The sequence below is a fragment of the Phragmites australis genome, chromosome 4, assembly GCF_958298935.1.
Source record: "Phragmites australis chromosome 4, lpPhrAust1.1, whole genome shotgun sequence".
NCBI classification, from domain to species: domain Eukaryota; kingdom Viridiplantae; phylum Streptophyta; class Magnoliopsida; order Poales; family Poaceae; genus Phragmites; species Phragmites australis.
Window position 1 is genome coordinate 49,219,827 of NC_084924.1, and position 23,139 is coordinate 49,242,965.

The 23,139-nt window shown below is 44.1% G+C and overlaps 2 protein-coding genes and 1 pseudogene across 3 annotated transcripts; all 3 read right to left on the reverse strand.

Annotated features, from left to right (window-relative positions):
- Nucleotides 1-342: 342 nt before the first annotated feature.
- Nucleotides 343-6,510, reverse strand: LOC133917084 (uncharacterized). 2 transcript variants are annotated; one of them, XM_062361054.1, is made up of 4 exons: nucleotides 5,899-6,510; nucleotides 1,380-1,591; nucleotides 1,027-1,294; nucleotides 343-922 (listed from the first exon to the last, which is right to left on the reverse strand). In XM_062361054.1, the coding sequence occupies exons 1-4, from the start codon at nucleotides 6,214-6,216 to the stop codon at nucleotides 641-643; spliced, it is 1,080 nt and encodes a 359-aa protein (XP_062217038.1). In that variant the 5' UTR covers nucleotides 6,217-6,510; the 3' UTR covers nucleotides 343-640. The 2 variants fall into 2 exon arrangements, with proteins under 2 accessions (XP_062217038.1, XP_062217040.1); XM_062361056.1 differs by lacking the exon at nucleotides 5,899-6,510 and adding an exon at nucleotides 2,514-3,431.
- Nucleotides 6,511-8,891: 2,381 nt separating this feature from the next.
- LOC133917085 (mitochondrial inner membrane protein OXA1-like) lies at nucleotides 8,892-13,729 on the reverse strand. The gene is made up of 9 exons (XM_062361057.1): nucleotides 13,127-13,729; nucleotides 12,946-13,036; nucleotides 11,889-11,933; nucleotides 11,716-11,774; nucleotides 11,226-11,301; nucleotides 10,980-11,111; nucleotides 10,800-10,907; nucleotides 9,637-9,691; nucleotides 8,892-9,531 (listed from the first exon to the last, which is right to left on the reverse strand). Exons 1-9 carry the CDS (start codon nucleotides 13,609-13,611, stop codon nucleotides 9,305-9,307), a joined length of 1,278 nt encoding a protein of 425 aa, XP_062217041.1. The 5' UTR covers nucleotides 13,612-13,729; the 3' UTR covers nucleotides 8,892-9,304.
- Nucleotides 13,730-16,587: 2,858 nt separating this feature from the next.
- LOC133917086 (pyridoxine/pyridoxamine 5'-phosphate oxidase 2-like) lies at nucleotides 16,588-18,868 on the reverse strand (annotated as a pseudogene).
- Nucleotides 18,869-23,139: the final 4,271 nt, after the last annotated feature.

Genomic DNA, 23,139 nt, shown 5'->3' on the forward strand with positions numbered 1-23,139 from the left:
AATAAAACTGAGCAAAACATAACTTTATACTTCACAGCGCTGCTGTCACTCGCGCGTAAATACGCGCGCAAGACACTAGTGGATGTTACACGGGGACGGGCGGAGACGCCGGGTGGCCAAGTCGCCGTCTGCCACCGCCCAGGCGACAGCCGTGGGCTCCTGTCCAGTCCCATGCCCCTCCTAGAACGGTGTGGGTCTCGCCATCCTGGTATTCCATTTACCGACCATCCTTCTCCCTTGCTCCGTCATCCACGCCGTCTCACCCACAGCGAGAAGCGGGAATTTCCACAGCCCTGCTCGGTACTCCTGCATCCGCCCTGTGATTTGTATTTCAGCAACATATATGTGTAAGTTTCATACAAAAAAGATTTGTATTCCGCAACAGTATAACATCGATCACTGTGTTTCTATATCTCATTTTGAAGGTCAGAACTCGTAGTAACATATTCTAACGTGGCACTGTGGCCACGCGATTTCATGGCAAAAACAGTCCATCATACACTGCCCTTGCATCTAGATTATCATCGCTAATCAGCGATAACCAACGGATTTAGAATAAATCAACTAATAATGCACCAGAACACTATACTTAGGTTTAGCACCATATGTTGCTGCTGCTTCTTCTGACTGCTGTATATGCTCAACCGAAAAGGGTCCTGAGGACGGTGTCTCCCAGCCCGGGAACCGACGACAGGAAGTGCCCGGTGCCGGGGAGCTCATGGTAGTTGACCCAGCTGAGCTGGCTGGCGAGGTATTTCTGCAACACCACCGGCACCAGCCCGTCCTCGTCGCCCTGCCACAGATGGACGGGGCACGGCGGCTTCGGGAGGCTCATCGGGTCGAACTCCCACTTCCCGAACATGACCATCATGTCGCGGTAGTACGACTCGTGGATGCCCTGCTGCGTCGCCAGCTCCCTCTTCTGCACAACGCAAGAACCGCGACAGTTTTGTTAGGTGCTGCAGAATTAGCGATGGCGTTTACTGCACTTGAAGAGCAGATGACTCGCGCGGAGTAGGTGATCACCTTCTGGAGCGTGCCGTCGGCCGTGAGGGTGCGGCGAAGCTCGGCGTCACGCTTGTTGGGCAGGTGGGTGGTGTTGGCGACGACGGTGGAGGTGGGGAGCCAGCTCTGCTCCATCCACCAGTGGAGGATGCCAGGCGCGTGGTGCGACACGCGCAGCGCCCACTGGTCGCCCACCTCCTGCTTGGCGTACACCTCAGCGACCAGATCGGCTGGGAACCCCGGCCACCAGTAGTTCACCACCGGCGCCATCATCGCCGCGCCAGCAATCCTGCACAACGTGCACTCCCATTTATCAAACACTCTCCACACGATTGTGATCATCGCAGCATTGTAACTGGCGCCGCGTTGCTTACCTTTCGGGGATGTACTTGAGGGCGCCCCAGACGGCATGGCAGCCAAGGGAGATGCCGATTACATAGAACTTGGGGCCTAGTCCCAGTGCGTCCGCGAGCTCCTCCACGTCGAGCGCGGCGCTCTTCACGGAGCGGTTGGGGTTCGGGTCGCTCTCGCCATACCCGGCGCGATCAAAGCCCACCATGTACACGCCCAGCTCTTCGGCCACTTCCTGGAAATCACAGTACATTCACACGCTGGTTAGTTTATCCATTTCTTATTAAAAAAAAAGGGAACCGAATGCGTTCCAAAGACGAAAAATATCAATGCAGAGTGGATGCTGAATGGGGTCTGGAGAATTGCACGCCACGATTCAAATTTACTCACTGATTCGAGCTGTAACTAGGACTTTGTTGAAAAAGGATACTCCATCTTATTGACATATCAAGAGAAAAGTCTTTAGTTTAAAATTGTATAACTTTTTTTGAAGCGAAAAAATTGTACACCTTTGAAAGTCAAGAAGAAAATTCACCGTTTTCCTTTTGACATGCAATTCAGTTCCACCGACAGAAGGGGGGTGCCACAAAAATAATCAACACATGCTGATGAACACTGCTTTTTTTTTTGGAGACGAATGGACACTGCTTCTTGAAGCACAAAGATGACGAGCTTAGAGACGCAAGTTGCTATGCAAGTTGTTTTCATATTCAAGGCTGGCGATTTTATTCAGCCTGACATTTTTAGTGGCCGTGCGGTATGTCTGTTTTCAAAGGCAAAGTTCAGCAATTGAGAGAAGCGAACAGATTGCATCCATGATCCATCTGACCAAAAGCTGAAGAGGTAAATTACTCTAGAATTCGGTAACGTAACCAGCCCAGCATGCGATAATGCGATTCCTTGATCAGAAAATTTTCATAGTCATGGAATGCAGCTAATTTCCCCCACGAGCCGGCGAAAAAAAGCATAACAAGATTCAGAAACGGAAAAGCTACACACTTTCCGATGGAGGTTGTAAATTCCACATTCCATGCGCCGAAATATCGATTCAATTGCACGCTCACCATCCTCGTAAGCAAGGGCCAAACTGAACTAAGGGACTGCATCAAAGGAGAATAAAAAATGGAAACTGAAACGCCTAGATGCGCAAAACTAACCGGCGCGGCGCGGAGGGAGTCGAGGCGGGAGCCGGTGAACCCGTGGGACAAGATGACCTTGTACCTCGCGTCCTCCTTCCGCACCCCCGACTCCGCGTACGCCAGGTGGCGCCCGTCCCTCAGCCGCACCCTCGGCGCCGTCACCGGCGGGCCCCCCGGCGTGCCGCACACACGCTGCGGCGGCGGCGGCACGGCGCGGTAGATCCACCTGCCCAGCGCGCCCACGAGCGGGCCCATGGGCGGCCCCGCTGCGCCCCTCTTCCCGCCGCAGCTGAGCACGGGTGCCTTGCCCAGAAGCTCCATTGCCACGAGCCGAGCTTCCGAGTCTCCAACTCCAAGAGAGGGCGTGGGCGTCTTCTTTCTCGCTGGCAGTAGCTGTTATTACTGCTACTAATTAACTTGGAAACGTGACGTCTGATCCGGCCTCGGAGCTGCTGCCATTTTCTCCGGTGAGTTTGACATCTCATCTAGAACACGTGACGAGAAGGGCAGGGAGAGATCAGTGCCTGCTACCCTGGTAGGAGGCCAGCAGGTACGCCGCACGCGTCTACTTCAGAGCTCACCAGACTGTGCAAGTCAAATGTGGACGACGTGTTCATGTCATCCAAGGTGCTGTTTAGTAGCGTCGGTAGTGTCCGCAACACAGTAGCGGCTTCTAAAACATCATCTCCAACGGTTTTTGTCACAGTACACGCTCCTTTCGTGATAGAAAAGGAAAGAAACCGTAAAGGAAATGAAACCGGTGCTCTAATAGCTTCCCGTCAAGGGCTTATAGAGGATGGGAGAGGAGAAGGTTTCCAAGGACACGAGACTCTCTAAAATATCCCTTCGTAGATACGACGAGGACCGTGAGCTCACGCGCTTAGGCAGAAGAGATGGAACTAAGCGGCCGCCATGATCGCACTGAACAGAGCACATGAGAGCGAAGCGCAGCACCATCAAGTCACCTCCTCACCATACTCTCTAAGGTTAACTCCAGCAGTGACTTCAAATGCGTAGAATCCAGTGCTACAGTACTGTAAGCACTGAAAATCATCTCTAACAGAGTCTGTATCTAATGCTACTGTAACAGCAACAATACTGTAACAACACTGTTTATAGAGGCTGACAGTGGGTCCGGAGGGAGGAAAATAGCAGTAATGTTCACAGAGGTTGACAGTGAGTCCGGAGGGAGGAAAACACCGTCCGATTACTGTAGCAATACTGTAGCAGTACTGTTCAAGAATGTAGGAAATAGTGTAACCGCTGAAGATGAAAAAATAAGAGATGCTATAATAGTGATAGGGGATGCTGTAATAGTATTTTTGAGAATAAAAATTTAAAGTAGCTGCTGGAGATGGCCTAACCATCAGTTGCTTAGGATCACAACGAGCCACGCAGGACCTCATCCTCAACTCCTCCCTTGAGCCGAGCCGACCCATAACCATCGCGTCAACCGCAGCTCTAGCGCCTCAATATCGACCCATCGCCATGGGCTATCTCCACCAAATCCAAAGCCACAGTGAGCTCTGTCGTGCCTCACTAAAGCTCTCTAGACCATCCTATCCCTCCTTCCCTTACCTCAGCGCACTACCGCCGTCATCACAAATCACCGCCGCTGCCTATGACCCCTCCCCTCCCTCCTTCCCTCACCTCAGTGCACCGCCACCGTCATCTCAAATCGTCGTCATGTCATCGTCGACCACCCAAACAGGTTCACCTCGTCGCGCTAGTCCTGTTGGTACCCTTCCCTAGCTGTGACCCACTGTCGCTCGACGTCGACGAGCCGGTCAAAGGCTGATCAAACCCGCTGACCCCCCCCCCCCCCATTTGATTTTGACCCGATCAAGTGGACCTCTGGACCCATCTGCATGTGTAGGGTTAGGTGGTGCTGTGTAAAAAAATATTTAAAGTTATAAAAAATAATAAAATATTAAAAGTCTGTTGGGCAAAAAATGCTATTGTAGAGCATAAGCCTGAAGGAAACAAGTATGAGAAGGGAATTTGGACTCAGAAGAGAATAAAATGAAGAAAAATGGTTGAAGGTGGTATAAGATAAGGACAATGCTAAAATACATATCCATATTAAAAAAAAATCAAGCGACAACTAGGCTCATAGCCAGTTTCAACCTCCCGATGGCTCCTTTCATGCTCGCACCCCTTACTCCTCAGTCAAGTTCGCGTGCTCGCCTCTGCCTCCTGCCCCTATCCACCTATCTCCAACGACACTTCCACCGCCATGCTAACCCAACATCATTGTCTCTTGCCTTGGTACTAGCCCACTGACCATCCTCCACCGACGGTGCTCTCATCGCTCCACCTTGCGCCCTTGTCGCTCCGTTGGGCCAGATATGAAGTGGACAATAGGAAAAAAAAGAGGAAGTGGCTATGTCAGTACCTAACCCTATGATTACGTCAGTTAACTATACGATACTTTGGGCTGTTTGGTTTTTGGTCCTAACATAACAAGCCAAAATTTAGTCATACGTCAAATCAGGGTAGTACTAAATTTTGATCATCAAAATAATGTTTGGTTTAAGGCTAAATCAAAATTTGATCTGCTAAAAATTTTAACAAACGATTTATCCAAGATTTGTCTAGAACACTATAGAAAAAATTTTACCGATCAAATTTTTTCGATGCATAACTAAATTTGGCCTTCAAACAAATAGATATCAAATTTCCAGAGCACAGCTAAAATTTAGCTAGGCTCCTTTTAGCCTCAAACCAAACAGCCCCTTTAGGCCATTTGCCCATTACTCCGGATAGCAACAACGAGAACAGGAACGGTGAAATCGACTTTGGGTGAAGAAGTTGCATCGATGATTACAAGCAGTTAGGTAGCAGTCGGTCGATCAGTTCAGTTCGACGGATGCGTGCGCGCATCTTCACGTGGCGCCTTCCTTTCTGGAATCTGTCAAAGGCTGTGAAAGCGAAAGCTGAAAGAAAGGTTCGATCCCTGCAAGCTGTCTTCCAAAGTAAGGGGCACCTGTGACCTGCCAACCATCAACGGCTTTGAGAAGCCTTGACAGATTAGGTTCATACATGCTAGGAAGTAGGAAGCGACGCATATTTGGTCATTTGGCAGCTCAGAGAAAACGCTGCTTCACCTAACAAAACAAAACAAAACAATTCCAAGTCTTTCGAAGGCACCAGCTCATGCCTCACTTCTCCTCCTTTCGGCTTTCGACACCGACAGTCGCCCGAAAATTCTCAGCTAAGCTAACCACCACACCGAGAATAATCATGGTTCTTTGCAAAATTTTCGCTTAAACTGCACGCAAGAACAAGCGTTCCGTTCGTTGGTATTATTGGCACCAATTCGATATAATCTACCTGACGTGATCAGAAATGATGGCAGGAAATGGGCATGCACGCAGCAAGATGCGACGGCGTAGATACGTACCTGCGAGGCGCGGACGCTGTCTTCGCGTGAGCCGGTGAAGCCGTGCGAGAAGACAACCTTGAAGCGCGCCTTGTCCCTGGGCACGCCGCTCTCGCAGTAGGCCAGGTGCCGGCCGTCGCGCAGCCTGAGCCTGGGCGCGGTCACGGGCGGGCCGCCCTCCGTGCCGCACACCCTCGGCGCGGGCGGCTGCGGCTGCACGGTGCGGGATAGCCATCCCGCGAGCGAGCCCAGCATCGCCGCGGCCGGCGCGGGCGTCACCACGCCGCCCTTGGCGGCCCCCTCCTCGTCCCACACCTGCGGCATCGACGTCACCCACATGGCCACGCACGTCTCGCCGGCCTCTAACTGGTGGTGCTCTCTTCCCTTCCCTTCCCTTCCCTTCTCTTCTCTTCTCTTCTCTTCTGTCGGCGGCCGGGTGGTGAGTGGGGAAGAAACCGAAGCGGTGGTTGATGCCGGCCGCTGGTCTCTTGAGCCGTGAGCCTCAACGTGTCGCTGTTTATATAGGCCGGGCCGGGTCAGGTCTGGTCGCGTTCGGAGGTTGGTGAGTGCGTGAGTGGGGTCACCTACTCCCGGTGGTGCGGACACGGGCAGGCACGAACGCTCTGACTCCACCCGGGGCGAGCAGGTGAAGATACTGGGCGGCAAAAGCAAATGGAATCCGACGTTGCTGTGCCTGCGCGTGAGCACAATCCAAGAACTTCTTGGTCCGGCCGCGCCGAGCGAGCGCGCGGGTGGGTGGTTGGGTACGTGGTGGGCTACGGATGCCGTGGATCACACGGAGCGGGAGGACAAGGAATCATGCATCCAGGGCGGCACAAAAATGTTAGGTCCATGCGTGCGTGTGGTGATGATGATGAAGACATGTGGATTTCTTCCTTGTTGGATCGATGAGGATGAGCAGCGACTGCCTTTGCTCGTCAGGAGTCATGGATAGATCGCACTAGCACGCGCGATGCGTGGATCAATGGCGTTAACATCGTGGTGTCTCGGCGAACATGCATGGAGCACAATGGCAAAGCCGCAGGGTGCGGCCTCTAATGAAGGTCCAGATAAAAAGGACCCTGTGTTAAAAAAAACATCGTGGTGTCTCTAGCTGCTGGATGTCGATCTCGGAATACAAAATGTGGCTGCCTGGCTGCCTGCAGGGTATGGTGGAGGATGCATGATGCGCTCTCGTCCAATGGATTGCCGTGGAAAATGATTCATACTTCTGTCCTGCTAGACTACTAGTAGTATATAGTATATACGATCCACGCGAAAGCCGGGATACATCACGCCCTGCTCGTGCTTATTTTACAGTAACTTAAATTGTCCAATCATTAGTCTCTGAACCAGCTATAGATCTGGGCCTGGAACAGATGCATGGCCATCACATGCAGTCACTCATATACGGAAACCATAATTCACAAGTAGGTCCGGATGCGGCTTCAATTATATATTCCTGCACAGCACATACACAGTCGTGATCATTTATGGTATTTTTCGTTCCTTTTTCTTGGAAAAAGCATTTCTTTTGAAAAACCCTAGTCGGTACATGCCATCTTCAAGTTACGCAAAAAGTCTGGTTTTTCGAGTCATGCTTTGGTTGCTTGTCATAGCTTTAGTGCATCACACTCTTATCCTAACCAGTAGCCACTATGGAAGTTAAGTATGTATGACAAGAGTGCGATCGATATTCAGTCATACAAATCCTAGATCCTTGGATGCTTTACAAAGGCTGAAAAAGTTGCTGATTCCATCCACATGCAGACATGGCCTTGCTTACTCGCTACTTTTTCCCCTTCGCTTTCAGGAATCAATGGATGATGGATGAAGAACTTGCAGCGTGTGTGCGACATCCTGGTGTCATTGCTGACGCTACGAATTTTCGGACAGGCCAACAACTGCCGAGCAAGTCCTTGTGGACTTCTGCCTTGTTGACACGGTAAATATAATGCAGAGTGTTTGGCCAATTCAATAAGAATAGACCACTTCATCCTCCTCTATACATGAAGAAAAAAAAACCTTAGACATGGCACTGCATGCAAAATTAAAGGCAACAACTGGGCATTGGATATTTTTCTAGGCAGGTATGCAGGTTGTTGCTTTCATATGGCTGAATGAGCCATGGTTTGCTTTATCCTGTGGTTGGACTGGACCCGAAAGAGGAGGCCGGCAAGCAAATAAAAAATTAATCAGTTTTATGGTGAAAGTGAGTTGAGCTGAACTGCTCAAGAGGTTTGCAATACGTTCATATTTGCCGAGTCAAGTAAACAAGGAAGCTATGCATGATACATAGCTGAAGAACTTTTTAGGTTTTGAACTAGAATAACATTTGGTAAAATGACAATGGAGAGAGAGAGAGAGAGAGAGAGAGAGAGAGAGAGAGAGAGAGAGAGAGAGAGAGAGAGAGAGAGAGAGAGAGAGAGAGAGAGAGATTAGTGTCTCTTGCGAACAGTTCAAATGGAAGATATAAATTAGTGGATTCTGCTCACAAAGTGCATGAATATATACAACCTACAGGGTTTTCAAGTCAAACTTTGTAAAATTGCTCGTTTGATCAGCAAATATCATTGAAGAGGTGGACTGGATTGCATATGATATGACCCTAGTTACCTCTTTTCTCGGCTTCTTTGATTTTTGTGGATAGGAAAGCATTTCTATCACATCTCGAGTAGGTGAATGCCCTTTTCATAATTTCGTAGATAAACCAAAGGAGCCAATGGCTAAAAGGCAGCGACAAGCAAATATAAAGGAGCAATTACTTTCTGATATTGCGTGGTTATAAATGAATTCATGGAAATTTCTATGTTCTAATTGAGGACTCAATCCTGTTGCCACATTTATGCCTTCCGCAGAAGTCAGCAGAATACTCCACGCAACATGGAGAAAATTTTTTTCACTTTGGTTATGAACAAACATACGGTGCCAGAATATTAACAGGGGATATAACTAGATCGCTACGGGAGGTCCTGTATATTCTTAATATGCAGTAATCATTATAGAGAAGGGGGTAAAACTAAAAGTCCCATCACCATTTCAGTTTTCTCTCCAAAATACACATCGTCACAAATTTACAGATACAAACTCGGTATATCATTTGAGCTTTGAGCATCAAGCAAATACAAGAAAAACTCTCAGTGACTACTGCTCGGAAGTATCACTATAATTGATTCAAGGAACACCATGGTCCTTGTTAAGCTAGTCAGGTTATACCGTATTATGAAACGATCTTACATGCAAAAAATCACTCACAATTTATTCGCTGAGACCGCAGTGGCCCTGTATGTTGAAAAACGGCCGCCTCTTCCAAATCAAATCTCAGAATAATGCCAACACATATTGGGTATCCTTTGCTCCCAACATAAAGTTACTAAGTGCCAAATTGAGGGTGCTTCTTTACTTCCAGGTGTGCAAAATTTACGAATTACTCTTGAGATTCACCTCTAGATTTAGCCTTGTTCTCAAGATCTCTGATACGGTGACTTAGCGCAGAACTAGCTCCCTCAGAATCCTTGACTGCAATAGGAGAATCAACTCCAGGTATTGACTTGGGTCCTCTGAGAAGGTTAAAGACCTGCATTTGTGCAGGTGTGGTCTGAGATTCCAAGGGAGGAAGATCTAAGCAGTTCCTAACAGCCGGCTTCCGGAGAACTGGAAAAAATGAAACCAAAGTTTATAAATTAGGGAACAGGCCGTGAGATAGACAAGAGGGTGTGAACCCATGTTAGATCTCATCAAGGCTGGCAAGTGACATACCGACACCATATACAAGTGAGAACAAGTTTGATGTGACCCAGTAAAAGAAAATTGCCTGCAAAAGAAATCAAAAGTTAATGGCAGTGCCAATGTGTGATTTGTGATGCTAAAGTTCCGCAAGTAATCACTAATTGAGCATACTTGCTAGGAGAATGCATTCCAAACTTTGGATTAAAAAAGGCCCTCAGCAAATGTATGTATTTATTAGGGGAAATGGGAACACCTGGCACAGAATTTTGCCACTACCCCCAGTCATATTGAGGCTATATAGCAAATTTCCAATAACTAACCCCCGATGCATCATTACATCCTTGCTGGTTTCCACAATCTACTAAATATCTACTGGAGTTAACAGCCTGTTCATATACCTAATATTCCTACTCAGATATCCAACAAAATTTCGATGCCACTGCGACTAAAGCCTCATTTGGTTCAAAAACTTTGACCTTGACTTCTACCATGGCAAAAGTGAAGTCATGCAGCTCTAGCTCCATATGAGGATATGTCCATGTCTGAATCAAGTGGCAAAGAATTACAGCTACTTTTGGGCAAAACAACTGGCTGTAGCTTCCAGAGTAGTAGCAAGTCCTAAATGGCTGTTTCAACTGTAATATACAAAATAGACTTCTCTAACCCAGCTCAAAAGAATCCAAAGAACCCATTCATGCCCAACTCCAGGCCATCGAAGAAGCTTTGTGATAGAATTTAGCCCATACAGGCCCTTAATGCACCTCACAAAGTCATCCTCCAATTATAAGGGGCTACACATTGTAAATTCAGATAAATAATAAACTTAGGCGTCCCTAATTTCAGTCGTGGTAGTTCTGAAATACAGGCAGCCATAATTTTGGTCATGGTTGTATATGTTAGGATATAAAAAGAGTAGAATTTACCAGTTCTAGGACCAATTTGGCAAGTTTCATAAGCTAGTCTGGGGCTGACAAAAAATTGGTCATGTCACTGAGCATTCTTATGGTGAATATCAAAATAACCCGACAAAACCATTTATTTATTCTGACAATATCACATTTAGTCATTAGGTAGGTGCACCTAGCGAGAGAACTTGCCAACATTTCAATATTTTTCAATCCTTATAGATAATTTCTTATAAAATGTTATCAGTATATGAATTCTAGATACTTAAAAACCTGAGTAGTTCGTACCTTTGGAAAGGACATTGTAAATGGAACAAACAGGACACCAAATATTCTAGAGAAGTTCTTCATTGTTTTCGCCATAGGATTTCCCTCCATGCCATCTTGCATATTGAGCTGAAAAACACTAATTTCTTAACAACAAAATAACAGGTAAGACATCTGAGTTGCAGTGGCCCAAATGCATACCTCCACCGTAGCCAAAAAAGTCAGTGATGTTAACACAGGGAGGATGAAAAGATCGTCAGGAGTTGTCAAATCAGTAAACCAATATGCTCCACCTCCTTTCAGAGAAGGGACTTTCTCAACCATGTTTGATATCTACAATTGGAACAGAGAATGCAAGACAAAGGGCTAGATGAGAATATATAAATTGGTGACAATGAAAATCCTGATGAGAACTTTAGATGCGGCAAGGAAGTGGTGTAAACTTACAGCAAAGAAAAAGCTCATGAATATAGGCCCTTGTATGAATAGACCCTTCAATGGTGTAAAAGGAGTAACACCAGTTCTGAGGGAAGGCAGTAAAGAATTAAAACAGTTTAGTAACATCTCAGATACATTTTACACAACCAAAGAAAGGAAGGACTACATTAAAAAAACTAATTGAAGGGGACAGTCAAGTTTGTTCAGACGTGCAGTGGTTTGGGAAGAAAGGGGAGGGAGGCAGGGGGTTGCTTTCAGATTACAGGCATAGACGATAGCAAGAGTGAAAATAACATCCATAAAAGTTCAATAGATCTATGCAGCAATAGCCACTTTAAGGGGCAATGTTAAGTTTGAAGGACTGCTGGACGAGCAAAATGACGAATTTGTAAAATTGCACTGACACACAAAATATCTGTAACCATGAAGAGATGAAACAGGTAACTACCTTGCAATTTTCAGATATAATCCCAAAAAGTTACTATTGGAAGTTGCATACCTAAGGAATAGCTCACCCAATTTCTGTCTCCCCACTTCCATTGATCTTGGATCAGTTGACTGAAAAATATTACAAGTTTAAATCATTACTAGCGTACCAAGTAATTAACATACAAAACACCATACAAACTGCAAGTGCAAGATGAACCGAACGAATTAAAAAAAAAAACTTACATTTCGCATCTCTTCATTGATGGCTTCAATTTCTGGTCTCATTGCCTGAATGATGTAACAGTTGCAAACTTACTCCTCCCGTTCGTAGCATTTTAAAAGAACAAAGCAAAATGAAGGAATAACAGAAGGCCAGAAGGGATATCTTATGTGGCTTATTTTTTAAAAACCCTGACTTTCTTTTAAAAACTCAAGGAGATTATGTTTTGTTAATCAATGGTATCACGCATCAGGGATTTATAGAATTTCGAGTTTCGAGGGCAACTGAATTATTTCCTACAACTTCGTTTAGGTCTCTTCAGAAATTCATTGCACGCTTACTATTATGCCTTCAACTACAATACAAGTCTACAACCACAACTTGGTAATGACAATCAGAGCAAAAGTGCTTGGACGTGTTCAAAAAAAGGCAAGAATTAAATCCCCTTTGCTTAAGTACATCAGACGTTTGGATTGGCTCTCTACTCCTTGAAAAAAAAAGGTTACACTGCACATTGTTGAATCCGTGTTGCTAGAGATTTCACGTGATGGCAAATGTATTTCTAATCTGAACCAAACGCAGTATCCAGAGTTTTTTGTCCTTAAATAATCATTCCATTTTGGCTATTTTACGCTAGAGACTGCAGAATGCTAGAGCAATTTGAGCCACTGCATTGCATATGAATACACAAAGGCAATTTAGGAAACAACCCAGCACTAATAAAAAAGGTAACCCTCAAATTCACCTGTTCCCATTCAGTATTGCATTACCTCCATGAGCATACTGAAAATTCAAAACATCCGAAAACATATGCGCTTCATACCCACTTATGTGATAACTGCATCCAAACTACATCCTAAGACCATGCATCCATATAGCCAGAAATGTGTCCTAAGTTTCTAGCATTAGTACCACTAGAAATTGCACAGAAATGGTATAATCCTTCGCTTCACCACACTCAAGGTTCGAAGTTGATAAAGTTAAGAAGTTTGTGCGCCTAATAAAATAATTTAACTGCTAACAAACATGTCCAAAATAGAGCATTGACTAGGAGCAGAGAGACTAAAATGCGTGCATTACATTTAACTTCACCGTGGCCTTCATCTGGTTCACAAGCAGCGGGACGGTCAGTAACCGGATCATTACCGTCGTCAGTGCAATACAAGCCCACCTACATATCACACGTGCATGAAAATGCAACTTCATTACAGGTTACACCAATAAAACCGAAAATAAAACCTTGAGCAACGAGGAGGCATACCAGTTGAGCCCAGTGAAGGACTGCACGGCGTCCAGGAGGTACTGCAGTGCGGCGACCGGAGGAAACGATTCGGCCGCGGCGGCGGCCACCTCCCCCGCGTACGGCACCGGCAGCACAGGGACCGAAGAGGCGGCGGCGGCCACTTCCTCCGAGAGCAGCTCCGGCGCAGAGACAGAGGAGGCGGCGTCGGAGAGGACTTCCGCCGCGGCATCGATGTCGGGTGTGGAGGCGGGCGAGGAGGTCGAGAAGCTGCGGTGGGCCGCGAGGTGGAGTGCGAAGGGGAGTGGTAGGCTTAGGGTTCGTGACCTCGACGGCCGGGTAAGCGCTGACGGAAACGGCGCGGATTGGGTTTGGGGTGAGGAGGAGGAAGGGTTTTCGGAGTAGTCATGGTGGGGCGGGAGGAGGTGGGAGATGGAGGGGTGGAGGCGGCGGGAGAGGTGGTAGGAGAGGCTGGTGGCGAGGCTCCTTCGCGCGGAGAAAGCCATGGCGGCGGCGGGGAGATCGCGCGATGGTCCGGACTCCGGAGGGAGAAAAGGAAGCAGAAAATTGGATGGGCCTAGAAAATTGGAAGCCCATCTGGATCAAAATTCACAAATCTATTCCGTCCCCTCCATTAATTTGAAACCAAACCAAACCGCGAACGAGGCTGGCTAATCACATCGCCACACAGCAATTTTTTTATTTTTTATATACTTTATTTTTTCAATGTTTATAAAATTACACAACTATTTTATCAAATTACAACAATAAATTACTGTCACATATTCATGTGACGAGATCAAAACATCACGAGATCATCTAGAGACACCTTATCAGTCCCACCAATATTAAAAAATACAAAAATTATGGCTAAGCCACGCCTCGCCCGTAGCCTGAACTGGCGAGAAGGGACGTGCCTATGTTTGTATTTCTTTTTTATTTAACTCTCCATTTTATTTAAGAGTACACGAATGATAAAATTTTTTAAATATTTTTATAAGCAAACTAGAGCTCACAAGTAACCCGGTTTAATTGGTTTGATCCAAAAAGACTAGTCCAATATTTAATTAAAATTCTCTAAAGAAACATAGTTTTATAATTTCTAGTAATTTTTAATGTCTCAAATAAATTTTCAAAAATTAGGAAAAATTCACTAATATTTTTTTCATGTGTTGTACTAATTTATAAAAATGTTTCCAACATTACATTATTTGATAAAAAAGTAAGTTCCTGTAACAATCTATTTATATGTATTTTTATCATTTCATACGATATTCTTTTAATGAACTTATCCTGGATTATTTGATCATCACTACCTTGATCTCTCAGTAAAAAAAAAAAGAACAGGGCATGTGCCTCAATTGATATAATAATGGCTCGCAAAAGTTTTAAGTTGTTGGTTAAACTTTGGCTATGATTCAAACATAGCTTTTGTAGGTAGTGAGATTAATCTGCACAATAGCAAGAAGCTTACCTATTATTCATGTAATTATATTTGTAGATTATCATGTGCTATATATCTATCTCAATTATTTTAGTCCAACTATAAGTTAGACATTGAATCCAAACCATTTAAATTGTTTTATTGTTATTTTGTTTAGCTTTGTCATTTTAGTTATTTATGTAAATTTTATGTATAAGTTACTCTTATTCTACATTGCAAACTTGTGATTTATAAAGCCATATCAGTTATCTTTTATGATTATACTTTCTAAATGTATGTATATTAAGTATCTAACTCAATTGTCTATCGGTTTATATCATATTGCATTGATGATCTTTTAGTGAACTTACCCCTTGATTGTGAAGCATTTGGATGAATTTGCGCATGTTTGAATTCAAATTAAATCAAAAAGATAATATCTCATGAAATAATAAATATATAAATAAATAAAACATTACAAAGGAACTCACTTTTTCACCAAATAACATAGGGTTGAAAATATTTTTTTAAATTAGTACATCACATGAGAAGAACGTTAGTAAATTTTTTTTCTGATTTTTGGAAATTTATTTGAGGCATTAAAAATTGATAGAAATTATAAAAGTATGTTTCTTTGGAGAATTTTAATTAAATATTAGCTTATGTTTTTTTGGATCAAACCAATTAAAATAGGTTGCTTGTGAGCTCTAGTTTGCTTATAAAAATATTTAAAAAATTTAGATCACTCATATACTCTCAAATAAAATTGAGAATTAAATAAAAAAGAAATACGGACATACAAACAAACGAAGCCAACAGGCACGTCCTCGCTCGCCGGTTCAGGTATCCGTTGAATGAGTGAGATGTGGCCGGATAGCAATTTTCGTAATTTTTAATTTTTTGATCGGTGGGCTCACAAGGTCTCACCTGATCAAACCTTAATCTTGTGATGAACTGAAGATAATAGACTATTTTTTAATTTGTTAAAATAGCCGTGTAACTTTACAAATATTAAAAATAAAAATATATAAAAAATAAAAAATCCCCATCCGGCCATCCATCTACTGTCTGTCCCTCATCTCTCCATTCCCTAGCTCTTCTTTCTCACCGCTGAAACTCTGAGGCTTGTCGTAATATTACAAGACAGCTGAAAGATCTTCGACTGATTGGCTCCTGTACTGAGAGCACTGAGGCCTCCCTCTACAGTCCATGCAACACTGCGTGCTGCTTTATACATCTCTTGTACTAAGAAAGTCCTTCGCTTTCTTACACAGTTATACTGCTGCATAGTAGCTAGGTTTCTGATCAGAAAGTCATATGCTCTTTGTACAGAAGCTTATGATTTTTTTTATAAGACACACATCATACTCACGCCTAAATGTAGTTCACACATGTTTCATATAAAACTCACTAAACATAGGCATGTGTGCATACAACTGCGTGTTGGAGGGGCTGACAACTGCATCGTTGGTGGTGTCACCGGTGGCTGCGATGTGCCTGTGGCACTACCATGTTTTCGCTCCTTTGATCTAGTTGGGTGCAGGAGCACCAGGTGAAATCCCTGTTTAGTTTCCTACCAATGCCGGTGCCGACGATGTTCCCTCCTTGGAGGTGGCATCGTGAAGTTTCCTGCTTACTCCAGGAGGTTTTTTAGGTAAAACCCCAATTCTGATTTTCCGAATTGGTGACGATAATGTCTTTGGCATTGTGGCCTGCTTGGAGACGTCACCTAGGATTTCCTTGCGGCTTGGTCTGACTTTGGTCTGTTACATGGCGTTTTTGACCAAGATAGCTAGGTTATCGAAGTTTGGGTCATTTCTGCAGTGCTCTGGGTCTAGTTTAGCTGGGTAGTTTACCCGTTGTATTTAAGATTTTGTGCTCGATTGTCCCTTAATTAATCAAGCAAGTTAGCTCGGGCTTTTCCTCTTATCAATATAATAGACAGCTCTCCTACCAGTTCATTTAAAAAAAACACACAAACAGCAAAGTATCACACCCGGCATCTTTGGAAAATTACCCCGATCCCTAAGAAGCGACATGTTGTGTAAGAATTCTTAGATATTTGAAGATATACCCCTCTATTAACAGTAGTTGTCAATCCCTATTACATTCTACCTGTATGTTCAGGTAGAGTAAAATAACAAATTACTGTGATTCCGACAAAGCATTCCCGATATCTCAAACGTATGACCGTCCAAAAGATCTCAAATGTATAAATGATGCTCACCTAAACATTTTGAAAGGATAGAAAAGATAAGGAAGAATCGTGATAGTTTTCTTACCACAAGAAGTTCGTAAATAAAGTTCTACAGCAGTCTACAGCCATCCAATCGCTGGATCCGTCTTCTTTTTGGCTTCTTATGAACAACCTAAGCACAATATACAAGTGAACGTTAGATGATTAATCATTGATAAGACTTCATGTATCCAGCAACAACAGCTTTTGCCCAGGTGGTCTGGGTTGGTCCCTTTCTCAAAAATAAAAACAGTAATCTACTAAGATTTGCCAGGATTTCCCGATATTTGGGCAGTTAGTGGCAGTGCCCAGTTAGCTGGGGATCAAAATAATATGGCATTGAGATGGATATACTAAATAAATATGAGTAATATTTGGTAGGAAAATAGTAGACGTGAGTGGATTCAATACAGTAAAAAGAACCACAACTACGCATACACAATAGGAATACATTAGATCGATCCACTACAATGTCATTGCTTTCTTAATTGCTTGCCAAAGACACCATTTTCTCACATCTTTCCAGTATTACAGTTTTATGCTAACACACAACCCATCCAATTTTGGGATCAAATCAACAACTGGGGAACTAACAAATAAATTCTGAATATATAACTTTTTTGCTGGTATAAATTATTTCGGTTGGGACTGAAAAACTGGAAACTTGCAGTAAGTCAAACTCAAATTTTAGGTTTGCCAACTCCATGAAAACAGTAAACACAGTATGCACAACTCGACAAGTTCAGTAAACACATGGTAGTTCAAAACATGTGAGCAACACCAACAAAGTGAAGAAAGGTTGCTTAACCTTTTCCGGATCAAAAACCAGAAGGCAAAAGGCATCTACTGGGTCAGCTGATGGATCGAGATGAACATCCTCAACGTGCTCATCATCTACAGCAGGAAGGCTGTGGTCCTAAGTACTGCAATCTCGACTTCACTGAGCTCGCGAACCAAGCTTTCTCTCTGTGCTGTGAAAGAAGTGACAACCATCATTTACCATCGATTGAACACAGGACTGTACATTATATAAGCAATAGAACACGGCAAGAGATAGTGCTATCCGAAGCAGCATATACAAAAGCTTTGACAGGTAGTTGAGGTGTGACAAGAACATATGATTGAGTCTGATGGCATGAACAAACGCATGTGAACTTGAAGTGAAGCTACACTAAACTGAACTACTAGAACAACTGGCTGGTGTGCACGTAACGAGGCTAGCGCACTACAGTATTATTTCAATTTCTAACATATCCCACAATGTAGCATAATACTACACAATGCAGCACTGGTCGGCTCTAACCTGGAGCTTTGTAGGGTCTACACTGGAACCATCAATCACATCTATGCCACCACTGATACGGAATTGCTCCCAGCCGTCTGTGAAGTACCAACAAATCTGCAGGATGACAGAAGATCAGGCCCTTCTAAATATGCATTTGTCATCTGTAATGCCTAAGCTGTGTCCATATATCTTGATTATGGATAATAAAGTAATGTAAGTGTGACAATTCTTAAAAAGCGCACCTCACCGAAGGGGCAACTCTTGATCTCACCGATCTGTTCAATCAAAATTTACACATCGAAGCGTGCAAGGGAATCAATGAACAGCAAAAAAAACCCCGCTAAATCAACACAGGAGTTAGCAACAAGCTTAGCAACACACCTTGTTGCTTCGGGCATCCGTATTAATCTGAATCTTATCGCAGTGTTCCTGGAAACCCTTAAGAACAAATTGAAATTCTAGATCAAACCTGGTAACAAAAAAAAAATGAAGCGTGGAGGGCGCAGAACAACGCGATCCCATCCCAGATACCTAGACACGACGGTCCTATTCGCCGGCCTGCCGCCGACCCCACCGTGGCCTGAAACGAATCGATCGTTGAGAAATTTTTGTTTTCCCCAAATCGGAGGAGGGTGTAAACGGCGATCGAAGCGTACGAGTTGGAAGTAGGTCGAGTGCCTGAGGTGGGCGTTGGCCTCCAACGCTCGCTGGAGCAGCGCTCTCCAGGGGCTCGAAAGCGCCGATGCGGCGGCGGCGCCACCGCCGGCCACCTGCTTGTCGCCGCTTCCGCTCCTCTCGTTGCCGCGGGTTTCACCGAGACAATTTTCAACAGATACTCTAAAATTTCATCTCTATAATATTATTATAGCATCTTCAAACATTATTACAACATCATATATTTTTTCATCTCCAACAGCTACCCTATTTTACACCTTTTATTACTCTCTCTCTTCCCTCAGACCCACGTGTATACTCTCTGAACAGTATTACAGCCTCCCGTATTCATCTGCAAAAATACCCACTGGGAGCCTCTGTCCGTATCACTGTTGGCCCAATACAGACTCTGTTGGAGTGGGTTGCGGGAGGCAGCGATGTGCAAAATACAGCAGGATTCGTCAACACAGTGATGCGGGAGAGAAAAGCCGGCTCCGTTGGAGTTGGCCTAAAGCAGGGATGTTGTGGGAGGAGCGAATTGATTATTTTCATCCCCAACCGATTTCGCTTATTTACGATTTCTAATATTATCTTTGCTTATTTGACATTCAGAGCAAGGGTTGTTTGATTATCTTGCCATTATTTCATTATTGTTAGGGTTAATTTTTAATAATAATTCTAGGGTGTACCAAACGACGGGTGTGTGATCTACGTTTTGTGTGCGTACGCGGAAATGTGTGTATACTATTTAAGAACACGAGAGATTATTCAAGTTCAGATCTGCTATAGCGTAATAACCTTACATAGTGTATTTTCCTCTCATTGAGTATGTTTTCATGTTATAAAGATCTCTCCTCCTTCAAGTCGGACTCCCCTCCCTTTATATTATAGAGGAATATGAGTCTTACATATGGGTATAAAAAAAAAGATCCATGCCTCCCTAGATGGTCAACATAGACTACCACTATAGGGTACGCATGTGTTGTGCTTATACTGAAGCACCGCGGTGCACGTCTCATCCGTCGGCCGCATCCCCGCTTATCGCTCCTAGGTCGCCCGACCTGCCATGTCCTATCACTAGTTTCCCATTCTGCCTGCCACGCTCGTTGTTGCGTCTACAAGCTCATCCTACAGCAATTAATGTTATGAGATGGGACACGGAAGCTCCGCGTTGGCCTTAGTCGCCTTAACCAGAGTAGAGCGTTTGGGGAAGAAAAACGATATGAGTAGCGGTATTAAATGAAAGTTGACCGGTTGGACGAGTACCTATCCCATGACAAGTAGAGGTTGATTGTGGGAATTCCAGCATAGGTCAAGGTCGTGGTCGCGCGGTGGGTCCAGATTAGAGAAAGAAAATTGGTCATGCAAAAACTAGCAGTTGTGGGCCATCCTAGCGAGGGGCCCATATTCTTTACATCAACAGTAGCCGCTTAGGGGTATCTTTACATCGACAGTTCCTGCCTTTGAACCATCCGGTTCGACCCGCTTAGGGGTATCTTTGGATCTTAGGAGTATTTTCTCGAGGTCATCTAGAATCGGCCCCCGGACCTTATCCGAGTGGTCGCTTTGTAACAAAAAGTGATTGTCTTTATGTGGATTTTTCCTATGCTTGGGTGGCGAGTAGCCTCGGAGTACTCATTGTGCCTAGGGAGGATCGCGTCGACTGCTGGTTAGCTAGGTTCCTGACACTCAGGTTGAGATGAGTTTCTATTTGGTTGACCAAATATGAAGCCGTATGAACGGATACAAGAGTTGATAATGTGATTTTGCGACACTGATAAGTGTGCCTGCCTGCATGAGCGGATGCAGGAGCCTCCATGAGTAGATACAGGAGCTTGCATCCGTCGAGCCAGACTGCGGATGTACTTTTGCATCCACCGAACTAGAATAGTACATGTGAGCAACCAAACACGCTTTTTTCTGAGATTATATACATCCTCGTGTTAAGTTGCTCTTATGCCGGCAACCAATAAGACCCTAATAGAACAAATTTATTCGATTCCTACGGGACCCACATATTAGTGACACGGGAGAAATGTTGAGCCGCAGGTCAGGGGCTAATTGGTTTCCTGCATAGAAGGAACCTGGTCTGTTGAATACGTATAATCTTAAAGAGAAACGTGTTTGGTTGCTTACATGTATTGTTCTAGTTTGACACGATAGATACAAATGTATAACCATAACAGACCTCTGATCAGTGTCATAAAATAACCTTCATATAAGAAACCAATCACACTCTCAACTCTTGTATATGCTCATATAATTTTAGATTCAGTTAACCAAATAGAAAATCATCTTAACCTGTTCAGACAGATACAATTGACGAAATATTTTTTTTCAACAAATATAACCTCATCCATTCTATTTCCCTCAGCCTAACATATATAATCCATATAGGCAAAATCCACACGAGCAACCAATCACTACTCAGTGACCACCAACAGGTAACTATAGTAGCTTTACTCTCCTGATTAAGCAATGTAACATCATTTTTTTAGCGGCAATTTAACCTCATTAGGATTGTAGTCCCATTTCAAATGCAAAATATTCATTGTTACTTAGAAAACAATCTAATTCATGCAGAAAGCTATTAACAGAGTTCTTTTTTTTCTCAAACAAGGGATTGTGACTAAGAAACAAACTCTCATGTGATATCGCAACATAAACTCCCTCTTTAAACTCTCAATCTCCTCGCGGCTTTACTCTCCTGATTGAGCAATCGACGTCATTGATGTTACATGAGCCATCTCGTTAGGATTGTAATCCCATTTGAGTCAATACAGGGATTTCATTTGTCGGAATATGACATGAACGGCTACACCTCTCACTTTTTTTTTCTTTGTCGCCCTATGACAAGACTTCCTGCCTTTACTAGACTTGCGGTAAGTTTTTTCCCTGAGAAAACGACATGTGGTAACAATAGGGTACACCAGTGAAGAATATACTCTTCAAGTCTCTTAAGACAATTTGGCTTTTTGCCGCTTGTCAACCAGCAGAGAGCAGAGCAACAGGTTTCCGGATATTGACCTGGGAAATGGACGCAATGATGCTACATGATAAGTATATCAAGCATAGAGAGCATATTGAGAGCATCAAGTACACCCAACATCAGGACGGGATCAAAGAGGAAAATGAGTACTCCTAGCAGCAGCAGCATCAAGTACAGCTTGCATTTTGTGCAGTGGATTGCAACATTTTCCACAGTGAAATGCAGCTGCACAATGCATCTTACCACTTGGTTAAACCGAGAATTAGTAGCCCACCACCGCAGCAGTAAAAAAAAAAAAAAACAATGAGACCACGCTTGCATGGCGCTCCATTGGATGCCACCCATGGCGACGATAAGCTCCAGGCATGTATGGCTGGCTGCTGTACCCTGCATGCATGGCTCATGACAACTCAAATCATAACGCGAAATGCCATGCACAAGGGCATCTGAAGAGCGAGCGTTGGTCATGAAAGAAAAGAAAGCACAAACAAGTTGGATCGGCCCATCACTTCACCCGCGGCCAGGGCAACGGCCGAAGGGGACGCACTGCCATCACCCATGGGACATAGCCATGGGCAATGGGTCCTCTGCTCTTCTCCTCGTGGGACGTCGCCCTCCGGCGGCCGGGCCCGGTTTCACAGTGACTCGTCTACCTGGAGACAAAAACTTCCTTCAGGAGGGGGATGAGATGAGAGGATGCCATCATCATTCTCAGCTCTGATGCAGGAGTCAGTGCAGTGTACTGCTGCATGCATCTCTAAAATTACAATTCCTGGCCTCACTTCACACGGCCTTGTCCCCCAGGAGGCCGGAAGGATGGGATGGTCACGGTCCCATCCATGATTTTTTTTAATATTTGTAAAATTACATGATTACTTCAATAAATTATAAGACTAGGCTACCGTCGTCCGTTTGTGAGCGCTGCAGCTTAGAAGATTAAGAAATACAAAAAATATGATCAGACCACGTATCACCCGTTCACTGAGTGACACCTTGCTGTCGCCAAGGAACGGATGAGATATTGCACCAGCGGGCCCACAAAAGGTATCGCCCACTGATTGGGTGATACTTTTGCACTATTCGGTAGACATCAGTTAGCTCGTGCTCTGCTTATATGCATGGGTACGTGTGTTTATTTTTTATTTAACTCTTGATTTTATCTAGAGTACAAAAGTGGTCTAAATATTCTAAACTTTTTTATAAGTAAATTAGAGCTCACTAGCAACCCATTTTAATTAATTTAATTAAAAATCCTAAGCTAATATTTAATTTAAAAAGAGAATATCACATGAAATGATAAAAATACATATAAATAGAGCATTACAAAGGAACTCACTTTTTCACAAAATAACTTGGGGTCAAAAATATTTTTATAAATTAGTAAATCACATGATAAGAATAGTAGTGAATTTTCTCTTATTTTTGGAAATTTATTTGAGACATTAAA

What these genes read in the sequence shown, in the direction of transcription:
- LOC133917084 (XM_062361054.1), bottom strand. Translation starts at nt 6,216, where the DNA reads ATGTGGGTGACGTCGATGCCGCAGGTGTGGGACGAGGAGGGGGCCGCC. An exon ending in CTCAAGTACATCCCCGAAAG is followed by an intron (nt 1,295 to 1,379) that starts GTAAGCAACGCG and finishes CACGTTGTGCAG; the next exon opens with GATTGCTGGCGCGGCGATGA. An exon ending in CCGACGGCACGCTCCAGAAG is followed by an intron (nt 923 to 1,026) that starts GTGATCACCTAC and finishes TGCGTTGTGCAG; the next exon opens with AAGAGGGAGCTGGCGACGCA.
- LOC133917085 (XM_062361057.1), bottom strand. Translation starts at nt 13,611, where the DNA reads ATGGCTTTCTCCGCGCGAAGGAGCCTCGCCACCAGCCTCTCCTACCAC. An exon ending in TCCTTCACTGGGCTCAACTG is followed by an intron (nt 13,037 to 13,126) that starts GTATGCCTCCTC and finishes TGTGATATGTAG; the next exon opens with GTGGGCTTGTATTGCACTGA. An exon ending in TCAATGAAGAGATGCGAAAT is followed by an intron (nt 11,775 to 11,888) that starts GTAAGTTTTTTT and finishes AATATTTTTCAG; the next exon opens with TCAACTGATCCAAGATCAAT.